The sequence below is a fragment of the Engraulis encrasicolus genome, chromosome 13 (genome assembly GCF_034702125.1).
Source record: "Engraulis encrasicolus isolate BLACKSEA-1 chromosome 13, IST_EnEncr_1.0, whole genome shotgun sequence".
Taxonomy (NCBI): domain Eukaryota; kingdom Metazoa; phylum Chordata; class Actinopteri; order Clupeiformes; family Engraulidae; genus Engraulis; species Engraulis encrasicolus.
In genome coordinates, this window is record NC_085869.1 from 17,033,506 (window position 1) to 17,056,873 (window position 23,368).

At 43.3% G+C, this 23,368-nt stretch overlaps 1 protein-coding gene across 1 annotated transcript; it reads right to left on the bottom strand.

The window, feature by feature from the left end:
• Nucleotides 1–321: 321 nt before the first annotated feature.
• Nucleotides 322–22,728, bottom strand: nlgn4xb (neuroligin 4 X-linked b). The gene is made up of 5 exons (XM_063214474.1): nucleotides 22,251–22,728; nucleotides 7,892–8,050; nucleotides 3,053–3,238; nucleotides 1,748–2,537; nucleotides 322–1,216 (listed from the first exon to the last, which is right to left on the bottom strand). The coding sequence occupies exons 1-5, from the start codon at nucleotides 22,726–22,728 to the stop codon at nucleotides 370–372; spliced, it is 2,460 nt and encodes an 819-aa protein (XP_063070544.1). The 3' UTR covers nucleotides 322–369.
• Between the last annotated feature and the right edge of the window lie 640 nt (nucleotides 22,729–23,368).

A 23,368-nucleotide genomic window follows, 5' to 3' on the forward strand; every position in this document is an offset into this window, starting at 1 on the left:
CGTTCCAAAAGAGTCGAAACATCTGACATCTCATAACACTGAGAGAAAGTACACAAACTATGTTCTCACCCAATTCTTGAGGAAAATCAATCAATGGGTTCCAGACTGTTGAGCCTCTCTCTCTCTCCGTCTATCCACAAAATAACATACATTTGCTAAACAGTTCTACATTCACCTTTGACAAGTCAATGTTAGTTAAGTTCATTTTTTTGTTATTCAATCATAAGTATAATCTGTAACAAAATAACATTTATGTGCCCTCATTCAGAACACAGCGATATACTGTACATATTTTTAAAATCTGTATAGTAGTCCAAAGAAGAGAGGAAGTGCATGGTGGTTGCACAGTCTTGAAGTCTTTAGAGAGTTTTATACTCTGGTGGTGGAGTGTCCGTGGGGGATGCTGGTGTTGTTCTGCGAGCCAAAGGGGCTGTAAGGATGCAGGGGCTGTATTGCTGCCAGGGAGTTGGGGATCATGGTGATGGTCTTGGGCGTCATGAGCGGCACGTCGTCCGGGGAGCGCCGCAGCGTGAGCGTGTAGTCGGGCGGGCAGGTGAGGCGCAGCGTGTCGTGCGCCTGGAGGGAGTCGCACTCGTGCTCGTGCTCCAGCTGCTTCATCTGCAGGGACAGGAGCTCCTCGTTCTGGATGTGCGCGATGTCGTTGTGCGTGATGTTCCTCTGGGGGCTGAGGCGCCGGCTGGACTCGTGGCGGTGCTTGTCCTTCTTGTAGTAGAGCGCGGCGAAGGCCAGGATGTTGAGGAAGAGCAGCGAGGCGCCCACGGCGATCGTGACGCTCAGCTCCGTGGAGTAGTCGCGCCGGGTCTCGATCATCACGCTGTTCTCCTCCTGGCTGCCCGGCGGCGTCTGCTGGTCGGTGACTTGTTTGTTGTTGGTGTTGGGGAGGGCGGGGTGGCGGGTGGTGGAGGGCCTTCCAGAGAGACGCTTGGTGTAGGAGAACGGAGTGGTGTCCTGGGGCGGTATCTTGGTGGTGGTGGACACGTACTGGAAAAGTTCGTTGATGTTGTGTAAGTGCGGTACGAGCTCCAGCCAAAAGGCCACTTTAGTGGCTCTGTAGTGGTCTCGAACGCGCGGCTTCAAACCGATGTGTAGATACAGCTGGTCCTTGGGGTTGTACTTAGACCAGGCCACCTCTTCGAATCGATTGGGTTTGGTGTGGATGAATTTCGTGTCCTGGGGCACAGGCTGGTTGGGATCCCTAGAATGGACGAGGAATTTTCATATAATTGTATAAAATACTGTCATATGGCAATCAATTGCAGATTCTTTTCTTTATGTGTTTCAATATCAAAACAACAAAATAATCTAGTATAGAGACACCAATTGGATAACATACTTCTTATCAACATGTTAAAAATACACAATAAAATACAATTTATTCAGACGATGGCAGAAAATCATGCTTAAGTAAAGTTGTGGTGCGCACATCCAGGACGGAGGTGCAGGATAAAAAATTCAAAACTATGAAAAAAAGATGAATGTCCGCACACTGCTCCCGTTGCTTTTTTATTTCAAGTGAACACTTTCGAGCTAATCACTCTTCATCAGACTTGAATAGAGATAGACACATGTCTAAGGGTCACCTTTGAAGAGCGATTAGCTTGAAAGCGTTCACTTGAAATAAAATAAAGCAATGGGAACAATGTGCGGACATTCATCTTTTTGTTCATAGAAGAACAATGGCAGAAGATCATGCTTAACCACGACCATGGAAATACATCACACTTACCCCGTCTTGGCGAAATTTGTCCAATACGTCATCACCACAGCGCTCAGCATGACGTCATTTTTGGAGAAGTTGCAGTTGAAGAGGTCAGTGGGGCCGATCATGGGGATGCCAAAGACATAGGGCACCTCGTCGCCGTGCGCCGAGTCCGCCCAGCTGGGCTTCATGTCGCTCTGACAGTGGTGGTAGAAGGCGTAGAAGTACGTTGGCGACCCGTACTGAGCGTGCAGGTCCGCTGTAGCGACCGCCGGCGCCACCCACTGGTGGTCTGTGAAGAGGGCCACCAGGGTTTTCCTGCGCGTCTCCGGGTTCTCCTTGTCGGCCCAGTCGGTGTACATGAACTTGATGGTTTCCCGCAGGGTGTACTTGGCGTCCGGGTAGCCGTAGAGGTGGTCGACAAAGTCCACCACGGCAAAGTCGAACTCGTTGCCCGGCACGCCGTCCTCGCTGTCGACCACGCCGTCCACAAACTTGAAGGCCTCTCCTTGGTTGACGCCCAGCATGATGTCATAATTCAGGAACTCCCCTTGCTCCATTAGGATCTGTGGGTCGTCCGGGATCACGTCACCGTCGATGACGGGTCCAAAGGCGATGTGATACTTAGAGGGCGTGACACTCTGCTCGATGAGCTCCTTGTAGCTTTTGTTTTGGAGGCACTCGACCAGCTCGACAGTGTCCGCTTCATTGCAGCCCACCTTCTCGGCCAGCATCCGTGTGTATTTGGCTGGCTGGTAGTTCACCGCCCAGCTCGAAAGGGCTGTGCCACTCTGAATAATAGCCTTCTGGAAAAGATCTGGAGTGGAAAATGAAATGGCACATTTCAAAACAATGTGTGACAAATATACTACGTACATAGGCTATACAATATTTCCAAACAATATGACTTTGTATTTTAACACAGTCTAATAAGAATAATTAAAGGTGCACTGTGTAGGATGGTGGCCAGAGTAGTAATTGTGCTGCTCATTGAAATTGTGCTGCCCATTGCCATATTTGATCTTTTCATGAATATTTACTAAATAATAAACTAATATTAGTATGATGAAAGTTCATTAGGTTTTGAAGCAAAAAAAATGTCAATTTCTGGAAATTCAAAATGGCGGACATGGAGAAGATGTATGAAAAGTGCCATTTTCCCAGTCATAATGAATACTTAAAATTTGATGGTGGTGGTAAGTATTCATGAAAAAAGTAACATTTGTGAATGGGCAGCATGGATTCTGGAAATAAACTAGAAAATATACTACATAGTGCACCTTTAAATGTCTGAATAAGGTTATAGGATTGTGCATAGTAATTGCAGGCTACCTTCTGAATAATGTGACAGAGTCAGCAGACTGACGCAAGAGGCTCCGGCTCCTGATCCGAATATCGTCACTCTCTTCGGATCACCATTAAAGGCCTGGATGTTTTCTTTGATCCATCGGAGCGCTTGGATCTGGTCAAGTAATCCATAATTTCCCTTTGCTGCTTGGTCGCCCGTGCTGAGAAACCCTACACACATGATTCACAAAAGATTGTTTTGAAATGTTAAGGATGGCAACTTACAACCGTTTAAATCTAGTTCATTTATGACGGGACTCAACAGGCAGGACACAAAAGACTTTAAATTCCATGGCATTTAATTTGACAGTAGCTCGTAACAACAAAGCCCTGCAGGTAGTACATTCATTTCATCTTGTAACTGCCACCTTGCATTTACGGAGCCCGAGACATAAAAGTTTTCCTTTCCTCCTGACTCTAACTGATGGGGATGTCCTTGCATTGATAGAGATCCAATAGAATTTGCCATTACGCCAGAGGAAGTGATCCATCGCAACTGACATTTCCCCTTCCACAGACTCGGTAAATGCACCAGATAGCCCCTTCCTGTTGTTCACTGTCAGATATAAACCAGACATGACAAAACACAAGCATTCTGGATACTTCTTGTAAATCATAGCAAAAATGTTGTGTAACAGCGTCATCAAAATATTACTTTATAGCCTGCTGTATAATATTAAATAATATGTTGTGAATCAATCAAAATGAAAACATGAAATGTCTATGTCAGTGATCCTGAGAAAAATCAAATCCATGTCAAAACTCAAAAACATCTAGCTATGAAACTAAGTCATATTTTACAACAAATTGTATCATATTGTGGATGACTTAATAAGCCAGTCACACCTGAAAATAGGCCAGTCAATACTATTTGGATGATTTGATTACCCAGCTTGGTAACACTTTATTTTAGGGATACATCTATTAGCACTAATACATACAATGTTAATGCCTTGTAAGGCATGTACTAAGCAAACGCTAAGGTCTACTAGGTCCTTACTAAGGTTTAATTGGTAATAAATCCCTTATTGTGCATGATCAAGACATTTGCGAATACATGCCTAACAAATGTTTGATTTTGCTTTGTACATGCCTTGCAAGTTACTTATACAGGCACACTGTATGTATTAGTGCTATATATGTAATATATGTATCCTTAGCTCTTATTTTTATAGTCAGCTAGATTTGTGCCCCGAAATAGCTACAGGATTGATATGTACGCTCTGTTTAAATCTGCCTAAGAAATGAAGTATACTATACGTATAGTATGAATCAACTAGAACTGGTCATGCATTCAGGAGAAATACAGACATTCTAGCAACTAAGCTTATATATCCGTATAGGAGCATTGGCCAGAATAACACAAATATGGGGTGTTATTCATTTATGGTGTCTCTCTGCTAAGCAAATAATGTGTTACAGAAAGCCGTTCCAGGCTTCATCACTGAGACACTTCCTCGCCTCGACTGAGAGGAGGAGAGGTCCACAGGGGTCAGCGGAGATTTAATGCAAGATGTCACTTACAGACATGAACAGCATCTTGGGATATGTACACAGCAATGTGTGTGTATGTTAACATACCCACAAGGATGAATGTGACAAATAATTTGACACATCTTATTAACGCATTGTAGTAGAGTGCATTGCTAAAACGCTACAACATACTGTAGCTAAAATGCGCCTAACATGTAAAATTTGGGAAGCTAGGGGAAATTTATTTTTTTCATCATTGTAATGATACTAAAGCCCAACTCTGTTTCTTGTCTGGGGAGCAATGTGTGTCAGTTTCAGAGTTTAGCATTTCAACATGAATCCCAGTGACAGTGCCCATCATTGCTCTTTTGTGCTGAAGATACGTAAGTGTACTGTGGAATTAAGATGAAATACCCCACCATATCACATAGTAATATATAGAGGACAGGAGAGCACCCAGGGAATGAAGAGAACCCTGGAGAGAACACCGTCAAACTCAGTCAGTCAAAACACCTGTCCTCCCAGCCAGACAAAGATCGGGAGGGGGGGGGGGTCACTAAACGTTAGCCGCACCGAAGGGGAAAGGAAAAATTTCAGCAAAGGTCTAATTGACACGGACCTGTAAGCATGCATATCTGGGGTCCCATGCTGCTTGGCTCTGTTTGATCTAACCAATGCTGCCAATTGAACCCCACCCCCCCCCCCCCAAAAAAAAAGTGAATGGTCTTCCATGCCTGAGCACATTGCTAATTCAGGCTCAGCCGTGCCAAGCAAGCACCCAAATAAAATGAGATTTCAGTGACCTTCACCTATGGTGCATAAATCACCGGACTCCTAGCTAGCCTTTGATAAAGGTTAATTGAAATCTTCTCTCTTGATGTAGGACTTTCACTGCGCAATTTATTCCCAAGTCATAAACACGCGGCTAGTTTTTTGCCATCCCCCTAATGAGGCATTGACCCATGCGCGGCCAAGGCCTGAGAAATCAGCCCTGCAGATTTAAAGCCTCTGTCTTGTGTTTTATCTCAAGGGTTGAGGCGAGGGGAGGAGAGGAGAGAGAGAGAGAGAGGGATGCCTGCAAAATGATACTCACTCACAGGCATCTCTCTCTCATCTCTCTCAAGATGGCTACAGCTGTCAGGAGTCAGCTTTGCCTCAGAGCAGGGTACTTGGCAAGATAACTCAACCAACCAGCGTCAGGTTTTTCTAATCAATGTGTGAATGGATGAGCACCCATGCAGAATTCAATAACAGCCTTGTCCTTATCAATAACTGCTGCTGGGAGGAAAAGGGGGGGGGGAGACTGCTTACTATTACCACCACTACAGACATCAACAGCAATCACAGCACGACTGGACTGACCCACGCCTTCCAAAGGCTCCACAGCAAAAAGGTGTTAATGTTTGTTTTCCTTCTCTTTCACAGCGGAAAATGTCAACAAAATTTTATTTCAATTCACCATCTAGTACAGGGGTGGGGAACCTATCCCTCGAGGGCCGTTTGTGGCCCTTGAGGCCGTTTTATCCGCCCCCCGATGAAATTTTAATATTATTCAGCTTCACATGAAATATGACATATTTTGTAAAGGAATCTTGGGAGATGCATTTACAATACAATTAAGTTATATTCAGGGAACCTAGAGAATGTGGTGTTTGTTCAAAAGGTGGCTGCCTTCAATATAGGCCTAAAGTGAAGGGGAAAATCCTGGTTTGTGTTCATAGTACGGCCCTCTAAGGACTTTACGTCCATCAGAGGAATTTGAAGTGGCCCTTCGAATGAGAAAGGTTCCCACACCCCATGCACACCCGATTTTACTGATATGTATGAAACAGCAACAGTTTTGGGATTGGAGTATTTAAGGGTTAGCATTTGTTTTGTCATTTGTTGATCTTGTTTTCCTTTATATTTATAATGTTTTTTTTTTGTTTCCTCTGTATCTTGCTGTTATTATTTCATTTAAAATTTGAATCCTAATTCGTGCTTTTCCAGGAGGTTGAGCTGCACTTGAACTGAGAAAGGTCAAAGCATGGCTTGGCATCAATTTGGGAGCTCATGCACTGGAACCGTACTTATTCATCAACTCCATTCATTTATTCCCCATTCTCAATCATCCACTTTCATCTAATGCTATCCAATTGTGTCTGCATGAAGAACGCTCTAAGGGAGTGACATGACAAAAGCAGCAGGATGTAGTCACCAAACAAATTCTTGCATTGCAACATTGTTTACTTTTTATAATGACTTAAAATGTGTATGTTTGGCTTAGCCTTCCTTCAGAGAAGAAACTGTGTGGTTGTCTTGATTTTGTAATAATGCTTTATAATTAAAGAAGTAGCATAAACTCCAAGTCATAGTGGGGGGCTTTAATTGCATTGTAACAGGGCCTACTACTACCAAAGAGACATTGAAAATCACAATTGTTGTCTCTGATATACCTGGGGCCTTTACTAAAAGCTGGTTCAGAATAAGCTAAGGTTAAGTTAAGAGGTAGATCATCTATTACAAGAACTTTTCTTAAGAAAATGAGGATTTACCTCTTAACTTAGCCTTGATGATTTACCTCTTAGATGATGATTTACCTCTTAACTTAGCCTTAACTTATCCTGAACCAGCTTTGTAGTATAGGCCCCTGAAGTACAGAAGTATACTGTATGCCTTTGCCATCCAGTTATAGGGTTGAAATAGCTACTACGGGAACATAATTCTTTTGCAGTACTACTGAAGCACAACAACATTATTGTGGCTTATCTTCAGACACTGCCAAAAACAACAACAAATTCTCTCATATGTTGAGCAATCCCTCAAAGCCCAACCATAATTATGTTGTTTAAATGGTACGATACAAGGGTAATTAGCAAAACAACATGGGCAGATGGTTAAAACACATAAAAACAAAAACAATTGCTAATGACTCTAGAACTCTAGAATTACAAATGATTCCAATCAATATGCATAATCTTTATGATGAAGCCTACACAGAGAGAGACTGTGAGGCTGCACCCACCCATCACTGTTATGTTGCATATGCTAGGGCATTACTCACAGACCTTTACTTCTTATTTACTGAGTTACCAAAGCACTGACCACACTAAAACATGCTGTACATCAGTTTTTCCTCAACCTTCTTTGAAAAAACGCCCCCTTGACATCATCATTAGTCTGACAACGCCCCCCTTAGTATTAAAAAAATAAATAGACTAATGCCCCAAATGGCAACTAAGCACTGCCCCTTCTCAGCTGTATCCTTCTCAACGCCCCCCCTAAAACTCCCCAATGCCCCCTGGGGGTCTGTACCGCCCCCGTTGAGAAACCCTACTGTACACAAAGAGTGACCAAGAGCAAAGTCCTCACCTAAGACTCCGAGTCTGTAGTTTATGGTGACAACGATGACGTTTCCGTAGCTTGCCAGGATGCTGCCATCAATCATATTTCCTGTGCCCTCTATGTATGATCCTCCATGGATGTACACCATCACTGGCTTTAGACCGTCGTGGCCGTCATCATGGATATCTGCAAATGAAGAAAACACTTAAGTATTTACATGTAATGCCATAAGGAGTCAGGTGTGCATTTCTCACAGGGACAACAATCTGTTATAACTCCATATGCCATTTTTCAAGTCAATTGCGGATAACTTTTGGTTCATATATATGTATTCCAAGAGGACATCAAGAAGGGCTCATTCAATATAATTAATCCTCAACCCCAAGATAAGACAAAATCAGTTTGCTCTGAAATTAAATTCATGTATGGCCATTTATGTACTGCATCCGCTGGGTCCTGACGTCAAAGACAGTCAGAGAAAAAAAAAAATCAAGGATATGTGATTCACATCATTCAGGTGTTGAACATTCAAGGACAGCAGTGGACAATGGCGATGCCAGTTTTTGTTCCTTTTCCTCACACATCTTTGAATATGACGAATACTTCCTTGGGCAAAATGTTTTTTTTTTCTAGTTAATTTAGAATAATAAAAGAAACATTCTCTCAATGATTGTGCCGACCCTGATAAAGTGAGGGTTTAGTGGCTAATAGCCTCTCTTCTCTTGTCTCCAAAGAATATAAAATGCTTTTAGAGCAGCTTTGAAATGCTGCATGAACATAATGGTGGAAAAAATGCCACAGAGAACATTCTGTTGGGTATGAAAATACAGTACTGTGGTTACACTTTTGCACCCTTGAAGCAGTCACAGTGTGCACACTTGAATATTGAGAGCAGCACGATGAGCCAAATAGCTTGGTTGCAACCAGATCGCAATAGTGTGCCTGTTAAGTTACTTGTTGGGTGAATTCATGTCAGTCACTAATATTTCATATTTTCAGTTCTGCTGAAGGAAAAAAGAAATACAAAACCTACTCCAGCACGAACACCTTTATTTTACCCCTTTGCATTTTTAAAACTATTATCAAAAAAAATAGAAATGCTCCAAGTGTTTACTGCAATATTCTGTGCTGGGACGGAATGAAAGCACTGGGGCAGAATATAATGTCTCTACCCACAGTACCTCCATGTCAGTGTGGTAGGGGAATGTGAATGCGAAGCTGCATAGTCTATCACTCCTTCCTGAGCCCCTTGAAATGTGCTGTGGTAAGCATCGCTGTTGTTTATGTTTTGGGGGGGAAATGCTACTTCCAAATTAGACATCACAGATCTGAGAGTCTTAAATAAATCATCCTGCAATTAGCACTCCGTTTGAAATGAGGGGGAAAGAAATAAAATCCCACGAAAAGTTGCAGGGGAAGAATAACACTGCCACAAATGTTGATACCCTTATCCTTTCTCCTCTCCTTCCCATTTGGGTGAAATTAGCCCACAGCTCAAAATTGGGCTTAACTTGAACTTATTTACCCTGCCATTCACTTAATAGCATAATCATCACACACATGCTGAAGTTAAGTAAACCACTATGTACCACACCCCTACACTCAGACCTACAGGTAAGACATTATTTGCAGTTTGAACAGTACGCACATTTACCCTGCCATTCACCTAATAGCATCATCACACATACACCTTGAAGTTAAGTAAAACACAATGCACCATACCCCATACACTCAGACCTGAGACATTTTTACAGTTTGAACAGTACGCTCAAGACAGCCTGGTGAGTAGATTAGAGGTGCTAAAATCTCATTTCAACATGCTGCGGACCGCAGGATATTCGGGTTGGATAAACGTTTACAAAGAGCTCAGAACGGGCCAGCTGCTTACGGTTGTCAGAAGGGTGAAATCAGGCGCGGTGTTCACCTGCTTATCCAGCCCTTGAGGCTGACAAGCTTGGCAGAGTAATAGTTTTCTATTAACTCTTTTGTCAGTCAGAGGGAGAGACCACACCTATATGGATGCACACAGCCACTGTACCACACACACTGTGGCTCCCCCCATGGCAAACTCCACACAGCCTCACAGACAGTGCACCTGGGGCCAAACGCTCCAAGACTTGAGAAGGACCCCCCCCAAAAAACGATGCTCAGCAGAAAACTGGAGTTGTGAAAAGTGAAAATCTCTCCATGCACACTCTTCAAACACTCACAGAATCTGCTGTCTGAAAAGGGCTGGAAAATGTGGGCTCTATAGGCAAACGGATGCTTCATATAGTATTTAGGATGGACATGATCATGGCACTGGTCAATTTGTGACCCAGTTAACTTGCCACCTATCCACTCTATGATGTATGGATGACCTCATGCTAAGTAAGGTTACACTGACTTAAGTCCAGAGAAAATACCAAAGAGTAACCCCCAAATGTGTTAAACAGAAATACCAAACAACTCTACAGTTGCAGACACATCTTAGCAATATCTAAAATTAAGCACATATTGTAACTGAATAACAGTCCATATTTGAAACTCACCTTTACATGTTAGCTTGATTCTTGATAGCCAATTACTAATACAATCTTGCCAGCAACGATACATTGAACAAGAAGATGACTTGCTAAACTGGTACATGTCATAACTTCCTTTTGCACCTAGCCAAAGCACTGGTCAATGAACATACTGTATATTTGATACGTTTGTGCATCTTCTTGAAGAAAACATACCAAAGGACCAGGGGCCTCATGTGCTACATCTTCTGTAGATTTCCTACTGAATCTTTGTGTATGTGAAAATGTTAAAAGATAAATATATGCACCTAAAATTTAAAATGTATTAGTCCAGGCATAAATAGATTTTCCTGCTGATTCCTGTTGTTCGATTTCACACGAAATGTAGGCCTACTACACATGCACTTTTTTGTCAGTCTTAGTACATCTGAATATTTGTGTAAAAATTCACTTAGCTTTTTTGTGCATAAGCAAGTTTTGTACACGAGGCTCCAGGACAGTGAACTGAAACTACAGTATATCTGAACATGCTTTGTTTTATGGCACCACACTGAGATGCAACAAAGTCCTGCATAACAGATCTTAGAGAGAATTCATGATGCAGGCAGGCCTCTCTTGCTAAACGATTTCACTCTGAGGTTTCATCACATTTAGTTTGCTAGTTACAATATTATGAAATGTTTCTGATTATCGGTGTGAAACCAGAAGCCATAAACTTTCTCCGCGGATCAATAGAACTTATCGCTCCAGGAGTACAGGCGGGGAAATGGATATCCTTTGATTGGCTGTAAAATACAACATTTCCAAAGGCAACCAGACTCCTGATCAAGGGCACACAACTATGTATTACTATTAGCTGTGGTCTTGAGTTAGACAACAATAAACAAAACTAATGTTTTAGATTTACCGTAAATTCATTTTTTTCAGTGTATCCTAGCCCTACAGAGACCTTTTGCAAAGCAAAACTGTGCTGATGAACTACTGCACATCTTCCATGTATGTAAGTTACTTACGGTACATGATTATCTACTTTTATGACAAAAATAACCAAAAAACATCATTATCACACCTACTCTGAAGCAAATACTCTCCTCCACCTGTTCAGAATACTCAGGGGGGGGAAGTAGGCTACGGTTTGAACATTTCATAAGTCAAGCACATGCAGTTTATTTGACAATAAAACCCGATAAAGGTCTGAGGCGGATTGACTGGCCCGAAATGTGCTGCTTAAGTCAGCAGGAAGTGGACTTTACGCCAAACAAGATTGGCAGGGAACAAACTGGTGCTGGGGGAGGCAGGGAGGAGGGGGTGTTGTAGATATGTCAGCACTTGATGTAGCCCAACAGGTACCCTAGGTACAGTATATTAGACAAGTCGCAACAAAGTTGATGATGGACACCGATTAGCCAAAAATAAGTAAGAACTTAATGTGACATTAGAACCTTCCTGGCAGCCTTTGCAATTGACAAGCTGTAGAATGATTCATTTCCCTTGCCCCCAGTTAGCAGTTTTGCTGCAAACAAGATGAACACAGTGACAAATGCAGCTCTGGTGCAGCCCGCATAAGCCACACTTTATTCATGGAGACTAGCATGTCTGTCTTCAGGGGCATCAGGGCATTCAACATGAAATGCTCCCTCCAGATGTCGACTTGCCACACTACACAGCACAAGATCCCACAATGTAGAAAACAACAGCAACCACAACAACCACAACAACAACAACAACAACAACAACAACAACAACAACACCAAGCAACAACTACTGGTCTACATCTTCCCATTTACAGCATACTATCATGTGTGTGTGTGTGTGTGTGTGTGTGTGTGTGTGTGTGTGTGTGTGTGTGTGTGTGTGTGTGTGTGTGTGTGTGTGTGTGTGTGTGTGCGTGTGTGCGTGTGTGTGTGCGTGTCTGTGTGCGTGTGTGTGTGTGTGTGTGTGTGTGTGTGCCTGCGTCAGTGCGTGCGTGCGTGCGTGCGTGCGTGTGCGTGTGCGTGTGCATGTGCGTGTTTTCCTGTGCCTGTTGAGAGGGGGTGCTCTTTGAGTCTATCCAGTATGTCCCAAACATAACAACACATTTGTCTATCTTTAACAAGCCCCCTGTGTAGGTTGAGCAGAACCGCCCAGCGAGACCCATCATTTAGTTGGAGCTGCAGCTGGAGCCTCAGGTAACTGTCAGGTAACATTCAGTCCAGATTTCAGGTTCAGGTCCGTACTGGGACGATAAAATCAACCAGGCATTTTTGACTGGAACTTCACACACATAAAACCCGATTTTGTCCTGTTTGACTCATCCCACTGGTTATATTGAATATGGGCCACTGGGCCGGCCCCTCTGAACTGTGGGCCAGTTCTGAAGAAAAAACAAAGAAAGAAACAAACAACAGTGTCAGCCTCTGAGGACTGTCTGCCCACCAGGAAACTGCCCTGCATGCCAGATTACCAGTCCATTCCTGGGTGTATTTCACAGCCAAGGCCCAAGTTCAGATATTGACTCCCTCCATATTGTCTGTCCTCAGACAACAGCAAAACTCTAGGCTAAGCATGACAGCAACAGTTGCTATTGAATGTAGTTCACCATATTTGTGAAAGTGAAAAAAGTGAAAGCCCACCTGTGTGCGCTCCACAGCACACAAGTGTACACTGCACACAACAGAATAGCATTTTATGCCTCACCCGTGCAAGGGGGCAGCCCCCAACGGAGCAGTGTGGCGGGACAGTACCACGCTCAGGGTACCTCAGTCATAGAGGAGGATGGGGGAGAGCCCATGTTAATTACTACCCTCACCAACATGGAGGGTCAGGATTCGAACCGGCAACCTTTGGGCTACAAGTCAGACGCCCTGACCGCATTACTAGCTTGGACTTGTAACCCAATAGCCTTGGTCTCATTAGCCGCGCTTCAGCGGCCCGGGGCCGCCCGGGGCACAGGAGAGTGGCCGGCTCGGAGCTGCCGGCCCCGGGCCATTTTTTGCCTTATCGGACACATAGCCGACCCAGGCACATTCAGGTACACGCCTTGTTTGTGAAACGTCAGTCGGGCACAGCCCACTTTCGCCCCAAATCACAGAAGGACAACAACAGAACAACGACAAAGAAGGAGATTAAAATGGAGCAAACTCTGCTGGAGCAGGTCGCCGTTTGGCTCGTAGCCTACGGACAAAGACGACCAGAACTGCAAGGAAAATGGCTTGCCTTTCAAGAACAGTTTTATTACATGGCAAAGTTGTCGATTCAGAAGCTGTATGGGACGCAGCGCATGTTAAGAAGACAAAGACGCATGAAAATACGAGCAGCTCGACAACTGAGAGAGTGAACAGAAGGAGACGTGCGAACATGCCCAGTTATTCCCCCCAATAGCGCACAGAAGCATGAGCCCCGGACATAGCGAGACATGAATGTGCAGGTAATTGAATAAGTTACCATGTGAAAGGAGACCAAATCCCGGAGACATAGCACCTTCATCAGTTGCTATAGAAAATTATGAGCCCCGGACATAGCGACACCCCCTCGTTGCGGCGTGCCACCTGTCTATTCATGGTGAATGTGCAGGTAATTGAATAAGTTACCATGTGAAAAGAGACCAAATCCCGGAGACATAGCATCTTCATCAGCTGCTATAGAAAATGATGAGCCAGGGGAATAGCGACTATTTATTAAAGTAGCCACGGAAGTAGCGTAGCCTACAAGTCGTTCAATCTGCATAACATCGGTGTGTGTCCTGCAGGGAATTCTAAGTGTGCGCACTATGGCACATGTCTGCAAAACGTATGCCTATGGTTTAGTATGTCTGCAAAACATGAGACACTAGGGCAGCAGAGTGAGGATGATTTTAAATAGGCCTAAGTCAATAACAGCTGTGCTTTACTGTGTAATAATGTGGCTGCATGGGGGACTTATCGCTAAATTCTGGGCAAATTATTAGTTTGGGGTGTTTGGCTTTCTTATGGCATAATTTCATAAGATGCAACTTTGGCACTTCTGTTTGTGTTTTTAAAGTTATTTAGCCAACATAACTTTTTTGTTGTTATCAGGGCATCATGGGCACCACTACACTTAAACTTGGGATGTCATAGCTAAGTCATGTCGGCTTTTTTCTGCTTTTAGCCGCCAACTCTTGTGCCATTATCGTGATTTGGCATGCTTTCCACTGGACACCAATAAAAAGTGTCTCATAAATACTCACACATGACATTTATGTCGGCTTATTTAGCTTTTGCGCTATTATCGCCGAAGGTCTGGTAGGCTATATCGCACGTGGGCTATATCGCCCGAGGTTGACCCCGCCTCCGAGTCTCGGCGGTGCTTGCTGGCCCATCGAATTCGACGGGCCAGGGAAAGCGGCCCTTAGCCCCACAACCTGGCCCGGCGGCCATCTTTAGCACCTAGCCCCCTTTTGATGAGATCACCGTCAGCCCCCTTTTGTCCGGGCCAGCCCGGGGCTGGCCCTGCAGTGAGACTAAGGCTAATGTGGGAGTGACAAGGTCATCATATCAGCCTTCTATGAAGAGCAACAGAATAAGTAAATCCCACAAAACTGTTTGCTATGTTAATGGTACTGTATTGTTTGATATTTAAGTGTAATCAATAGTATACTGTACTCTGAAAAAATAGGCCATCTCTATATTTCTTCCACACTACTGTAGATGTTTTCATCTTAACCATCTTGTTAAAATACTAAATGGTAAACCTAATAAGCTTTCAGTAGTTAATAGATATACAAATCCAAGCATAAAAGAACAATGAAGATTTTTTTCTCCACTTGTAATTGTTTCATATAGGCCTATTCATAATGCAACTATGAAACATCTTACATTATTATTATTTCAGATCTAATTGTTGCAGGTTTTCCAATTACCATAAACATCGATTTATTGAAAAGCATGCAATTTTCACACTTGTTGTTAGATATTGAAATAGTTACTGCACTGTACCTCTGCGCCTAAAGCATCCCAGACTGCAATTCCCACATGAAAACATAGAATCAAATGGATCAAAAAATGAGAATGAATTCTCTGACTAAGGCACTCCAAATCAAAATGTCTTTATTAATATGACAGGTCCTACATGGACATGTTAAAAACAAGGCCCACGCGTCGCGGCATGAGTGCCTTCTTCAGGGCAGTGGAGAATTCATTCTCATTTTTTGATCCTGGAAGTACTATACCTTGGACTAAAGAGCACCCAAACCCAAGAAGCCAACAAACAGTCTGGATAAGAGCACGCCATACTCTACAAACTGAAATCAAATGGCTACGCTACGTCTACATTTTACAGCATATTGCTGTATTGCTGGGTTTTTTTTTTGTTTCTGTTCATTGTCTCCTCCATTACGCTTCTTTGTTTACATCCAGTTTGCCTTAATTGTTAGGCCTACCTCAAATGAGCATCAGGGCCGTCGCTAGGCAGAAACAGAGTACGCAGAGCGCTTAGGGCCTCAACCACTTTGCCTCCAAAATTGGCGCCTCCAGAAAAAACAGATTGACAGAAAAATGTCATAAAAAGTATTCAATTACATTACAAAACATATACTGTATCTATTAGTTATCAAAAGGCCCAATCATTTTTCTTTGAAGAAATGGGTACTCAATTCTGGCAAACTAGGCCTGATATAAACACCATACTACATTCCCTGAAAAGGTACAGCTAGTTATGAGGGGGGCCTGTTATGACCAGTTATGCTCCGGGCCTCCAAAACCTTAGCAGCGGCCCTGATGAGCACCTTCAAAACACTGCAGAATGGAGACATGCTGACATTGACTTGTCTCATCCCCAATCAAACAGACCCACCAGTGTCCTCTGCAGGATTGTTTTTGAAAAAAGACCGTCTCTTTCTATTCAAACTTCGAATGCTTGATATGCCGTTTGCTCTAAAACTACTTTTCCAGATGCATTGAGGCAGCACTCTCTCCTCTCAGAAGGGTGGTGTGCAAATGTGATCATATCTCAGTATGGTCACCACACCATTGCCTCTGTGTGCTGCCGCTCAGTGTGCTTTTACATTCTGAGACATCTGCCTGAACACTAAATGCCACACAGCAGTGTCTGACCATCAGCCCATTAAACCTGAGACACAACATTAAGTTCTATTACAGTGTTGGTGCTGCATAGTGTTTTAACACTACTATAATCTGCTCCATCATCTACTTTCTTTCACATTGTTTCACTTTGAAAACCTCTGCGTTGCCTGGCATTCATTCTCTCCACGGTGGGCACAAACGTTCTCTCCTTAACCCATCGCAACGGCTTGTAATTGAAGCTTTTTCACCAAAGACCCGTAGGAAGTAGGCCAGTGATGCCTTTCCCCTCAGCAAAGTTCCTCAAGCATTCTTTTTGTTCTGTCTTCTGCATGCTCGATTTTTGGGAATACAGTTGCCAACACATACAGTATTATTCTCAGCCCTTTCTCTCGCTGTGTTGTTCACTGATATACCCTACCCACACTCATGGACGACAAAATCTCAGATGTTTGGTCATGCTCCTTGACCGAGCTGCTGGAGGTAAGCTATGAGGAGCTGTGGCATAGTGGTTAGGGAGGTGGACTTAAAATCAGAGGGGTGCAGGTTCAAATCCCACCCTTACTGCTTCCTACACCTCTATCCATGGCTGAGGTGCCCTTGAGCAAGGAACCTGCCGTAACCCCACAATGCTCCAGGGAATGTATCCAATACCCTGTATCTAAATAACTGTAAGTCGCTTTGGATAAAAAGCGTCAGGTAAGGCAGCTCAGGTAAGAGAAAGTGAGTGGAAGCACGACACAACGCCACCCTACACCACATCATCATCATGACATGTGGCCAATATTATGACTTAAAAGCCAGGGGTCTAGCTGACCTAAGAAGCTTCCTTTTGTTTGCATTCAGATATGATGTGGCTTTACACTTTTGTTGGCTATACTGGCAGACTGTGTGCGGTGTTTTGTCACTCACCACCATTTGCAAACTGATTCTCATCTGATGTTTTCTTTTCGGTTCAATTGAGTCTGCTATTGTAATGGATAAGGGTATACGTAGGCTAGGGCGGCAAGCATCTTTTGTCCAGTGCTAGAAACATAAGGCAATTACCTTCAACCTTGGTTGAATTACATTTGACTTTGGTGGGCTACAAAATACCAGAAGAACTTGCGGCAGCGGCCTCCACATAATCCAGAAGAGCTGCGAGGATATTAAATTGCTTTAAGAGCTCCTCCGACAAAATTACATCAATAGTTCTCCAAGTGATATTAAGCCTCTTTTCCGTGAGTTTGGTGAGAGGAGTATATCTCCCCGCCTGTCTTCTGTTTGCACGCGTAATAACTGACTGTCACAGTGGATATGACAGAACTATACACTCTAAGAAAATTTCCCTGCAAAATAACGGCAGTTACTGGCAATTATATTTACCTGTAATTCTACTGTTATTTCACACCAAAAATCAAATACAGCTCATTGCTATATAACATTTTTTCAGCAGCAATTGAACTGTTAAATAACAGTACTCTACAGAAAAATAACAGTACATTTCAGTTAAAAAGTTGAATTGTACTGTGTGATGACAGGCAAATACTGGGTCATAGTTGTATTCATGAATATGGCCATGGCAACTTCCCACCCCACCCATCATTCTCCATAACTGTGGTACCCTGGCCATGTTACCACCCCACCCTCCCATCGTTCACCATGACTGGAGTGCCTTCAGCATGATACTATGGCGCTATGCTGTATTGCGGTGGTCCTTTGAAAGTGTGGGCATGAATAAAATTTCAGAGTACGCAGTGCTATGTTACAATGATAGTGTGCAAGGTGGGCTTTTTACTGTATCTCTTGATGAGCCAATGATGAATATAGCATTGGTCAGTCTTTAAAACATTATTTTGCACCAAGTAGCACAGCAAACAAGCAGCACTACAAGCTAGCTCTCAAAGCAATGCCTAATTTGCAGCAGGCACATTATATGCAACAATGGCACAAATGATGCCACATACAGCAAGCTTTCACAAAGAGGAAAGTGTGCAAGCATGTAAGCAAGCTTGTAGGCAAGCAAGTGCTATGCTGTGCCATGCAGGCCAGCCAGCAGGCAGGCAAGCAACTGAAGTGTTGATAGTCCAGATTTATATACAGGTGCAAGAGTACCATGTGACCAGAGTCATCAGGCCCTTGGCAGGTGACGCCCGTAATTGAATAATGGCATAACAGCCCTACTCAGGTGAGGCCAGGCACTGATTAGCAGATTGGTTTAGATGGGGCTGCTTGTTGCAAGAGTGTTACAAGTTCTTAAAATGTTTCAGCCATTCACACTTTCATCACTATCAAAATGCATGTGCTACTCACACTTTGCTGCATCAAGCACTTTTTAAGTATTGTAGTTTCCTTAGAAATTGTTTCATCATGCTTGATAGTATCAGATAATCTTTAACCAGTCAGAATGACTTCAGTTCTTCAGGTGGTATTGAAGTTTGATGGTGATCACGGACAAGTGGAGGATGAATGGGTTTCAATGGTGCTGCCTAAAATAACTTGTTATTTTCTAGAGATCTAGAGATTTTCCGGATCCGGCAGGATAATAGAGTTTTTCACAGGGTCCGGGTCCGGCAGGATCTTAAGCAGTGGATTCGGTATCCGGCATGTTACCTAAAAATCAGGGTCTGGTGCATGTCTAGCCTAGGCTTTTCAGTCTTTCACAACCCCAATCACTGCATGGAGTGAAATCCCTTTGGAAGCGGCTATTGCAGGCAGTGTGGCAATAAGCCAATGAGTCTAAAAAATAGTTTGCGCCAACGTAATAAAAAGGGCCCACGTGTGCGAGTAGACTATATGTTTCAACCCTTTTGTAGGATCCGGTATCCGGTTCCGGATCCGGCAGGATCTTATTCAGTGGATCTGGTATCCGGCAGGATCCTAAAAATCAGGATCCGGTGCATCTCTAGTTTTTTCCACAACGGCGAATACTGCTATTGTGTAGTACTTACTGTTTATGCTCAATATGTGACTCAAAGTAATATTTTCACAGTAGTTGTCTGTTTTTTCGAAAAACAGTAGAATGCTGTTGCAGAATTGCCGTAAATAAACAGCTATTTGTTACAGTGTACTTATGGTAGATATTCTATTTTGATACCCCTTTGATATCACATTATACTATAGGTTTTGTACAAGGGACTTACAAAGAGACAATATCTGAAAGTAAACAATACACAGCAAGTAATAGAAAAAGTTAAAAAAAGAAAGAAAGTTTTAATTCAAGTGAATGCTACCACATCTACTACAGATCCAATGACAGTGATATGTTTACACTGACAAATATTGTTATGATCACTCTCTGTGCTATTTGTGGAGAACTATAAACTATATGGGACAATCAGTAGGCCTATGTGTGGTACAGACTTTACAGGGTGTCTTTACGAGATGTTTAAATCATGACAAGAATGTTGCTGTTAAAATGTTGTGTCAGTGTGGACAACCATATTGTTGCCAGAGCAGAGAGAGGGCAGCTGTGGCCTTGTGCAGTGGTTCTTTACCTTTTTTTTCTTAAAGCACCCCCTTACCTCTGCCAAAGACAAGATGCACACCCCCAACCCAAACTTCTACACGTGTATACAGTACGCACTGAAAAAGGATTGAAGTGATTAATTACAATGACTCTTGCTTGAGACACTAATCAATATCTTAATGCCTTTACATGGGGACCAAAACATGTATTAATTTGGTTTTGATTTGGTCTAATTATAATGTTCGCAAGCCACGTTTTGGTCACATCCTCAACACAAACAAAATTCGGTGCACCCCATGAAATCTCTGGCACACCCCGCACCACAGGTTAAGAACCTCTGGTCTAGTGGTTAAGTAGTTAAGGCATCTAACTTCTAGCCCAAAGGTTGCTGGTTCGACTCCCAACCCGCCAGGTTGGTGGGGGGAGTAATTAACCAGTGCGTGAGCAATGGTACCGTCCCACCCGTGGTGAGGCAAAAATGCAATTGTGTAATGTGCTGTGTGCACTTATGTGCTGTGGAGTGCTGTGTGACTATGTAGCTTCCCAGGCTTTCACTTTTTCAGAGGGTTGCAGGTTTGAATCCCAAGACATTAGAAAGAACATGTTTTCACTGCAGTACTGGAAAAGTGAGAGACAGAGGCAATTTCACTTGTTACGTCACTTTGGATAAAAAACATTAGCTAAGTGTAATGTAATGTAAAATTACAGTTGTCACTCGCTACCATTACAGTTCTGTGAATGAGTGGACCTTAATGGAAGGCTATAGCAAAAACACTATACTTTCTATTTCTGTTTGTGTGCCCAGCTTATTCACATGCTGTAAGTAATTTCCATTGCGTGGTTTCTTCACTTTTTCACCGCTGCTATAAATACATAATTGTTCCAACACCACCATTTGTTTTTCTCATTCTAAGCATTAGCATGACAGTCAGATAGAGATGTTGATAATTGCATCTATATTAAGTGCACAGGTGCTGGCTTTCAGTGCAGCTGGCTTGGATTGGAATACCATGTAATAGACAAATAGATTTCAACATCAATCAATCAACTCCGAACGGAACAAGACAAGAATCAAACTGAGATGTTGAAATAGTATGTTGGAAACCAACAAGTATGGCTCAGTGTCTCCTTTACTATATTGCGGAAAAGCCCCTCACAAATAGTGTATCCATCCATTCACAACCACAACCTTCTCCAACTCCCGATGGAACAAGACAAGAATCAAACTGAGATGTTGAAACTGTATGTTGGAAACCGACAAGTATGGCTGAGTGTTTCCTTTGTTATATTGCGGAAAAGCCCCTACAAATAGTGTATCCATACATTCACAACCACAACCTTCTAATATTTCAGTGCATGCGCCTCAGAGAGTGCAGTGGAGTAAGTGTATATGCCACGAAACATCTTTCATTACTCAGCTAAAGTGTATCTTCTTTTAGTAACACTTAACTAGACGCCTATGTCATATGTCATTACAGTGTCATAACAGTGTCATGGCACAGTTATGCATGTGTATGTCCATGACATAATGTTTATGACTTATCTTATGACCGAGTCATGACACTACTATGACACTGTAATGACATGCATATGACACCGGCGTCAAAGTGTATCTCCTTTCCTTCCTTTCCCATTGCACTAGAATGTCTTGATTAGAGATGTACAGGATCCAAGATCCGGTTCCGGATCCGGCAGGATAATAGTGGTTTTTCAGACTATCTGGATCCGGTATCCAGCAGGATCCTAAAAATCAGGATCCGGTGCATCTCTAGTCATGATCCATAGACATGCAGCTTTTGGGGGTCAGGAAGTACAAAATACAAGTGGGTCTATAAATACAAGAGAGCTGTCAGCGCTGCATCGACCTGGGCTGCAAGGTGCGACTCTGAGACGATTCTGAAAATGCAATGGTACTATTTAAAGCATGGAATATGTCATACAAGGTAGTGTTACCGGGTAAATCAAGATCTACTGTATGCTTCTTGCAAAGCTAGGCAGTGCAGGTTAAGGTATCATTTAAGCAAATGGGTTATAATAAGCTGTAAAAATCAAAACAATCAAATCAAACAAAAATGTGTTTATTTGGTGAACCTCCAAAAGTCTTTGTTGCTATGGTTTCAGGGATGTGAAAGGCTATTTAGGTTATTCTGGTTGCTTTTGGAGGATACTGATTTTAATGTCCTTGCCTGTATACTACACCATAACAATACCCTCATTTCTGAAATGTATGATATATAATGGTTATTAATCCATGTTATGATGATGTTAATGCAATGCTGAAATACACCAAGTTGCTGAGAAGCTTTCATTTCTAGGAGTTAGAATCTTAGGCAGGGCACTTCAATTCAAGTCTTTCCATGTAATATTTCAAAAAGCAACATTTCCGCAAAGAAAAGAAAAATCTTAAAAACACTAACCTTCCTCAGTGGGGACGTAGATGTTCAGGTACAGGCAGTCCTCGCTCTGCTCCTGCACGTAGGTAGCGACCGTGTCCAAGTTGGCAGTGAACCACACGGGTAGCATGTCGCTGAGCAGGAGCCTGTCCTCCAGGTACTGTGGACAGACTGGGGCGAACTGAGTAGCGTTCCTTATGCCAGGCCAGGAGGCAGGGGGCTCAGGGGCCTGGAATCTCCTCTCGCCGGTGGGGGGCAGAGCATATGGGATCCCCAGGTACTGCTGCACGGGGCCCAGGATCTCGTTGGGTAAGGGGGTCTTTAATCCACGCAGCTTCCCGTAGTTTGTGGTGACGACGGAGAATTGTGCTTGTTGTTGACAGTGAGTGACAGTGAACCTGAGGGCCAGGGCAGCCATCCAGACGAACACGCTGACATTCCGCATGGTGCCAAGCGGCCGGAGAATAACGGGCAGCCATACGATTTCCCTTGGCCTTGACATGGTCCCCTGCCGCATGAGTGGTGTGCAGTGGAGCACCAATCGTCTCACTTTAGCCTTCTAACATCAGACTGACAGACGGCAGGTTCCCCGGTCAGATTGGCCCTTTCAGCACCAGGCTCCATGTCAGGGAGTCTTTGACAGAGCACTGGCCTTGTGCTGTGCTGCTAGCTGACAGAGGAAGAGATGTAATTCGCCGCTGCCTTTTTCTGCTGCAATTACTTCCCTGACTTAATTCCAGTCCAAATGATCAGCCTGTGGGTGAGAGAGAGAGAGAGAGAGAGAGAGAGAGAGAGAGAGAGAGAGAGAGAGAGAGAGAGAGAGAGAGAGAACAGACAGCCTGAAATAATGATTTACACTGAGGCCTGCAGAGCAGAATCATGGTTGGCATGCACCCTGAGTAGAGAATGGTAAACACACAACATTTCAGAAAAAAACAGCGTGACAGTATCATCAGAGTGATATTTGTTGTGATTTGTACAGCATCTTTTATTTACACTGTACTGTGCTTATTTACTTTGTGCAGCCCAGCTGTGCTGTTCTGGTTGAACATATACAGTGTACGAAATCACAAAATCAAGGTTAGCATCGTTTAACAAAAGACCCTAAAAATCCCTGTCAATATATTTGCAGATGTCCTCCC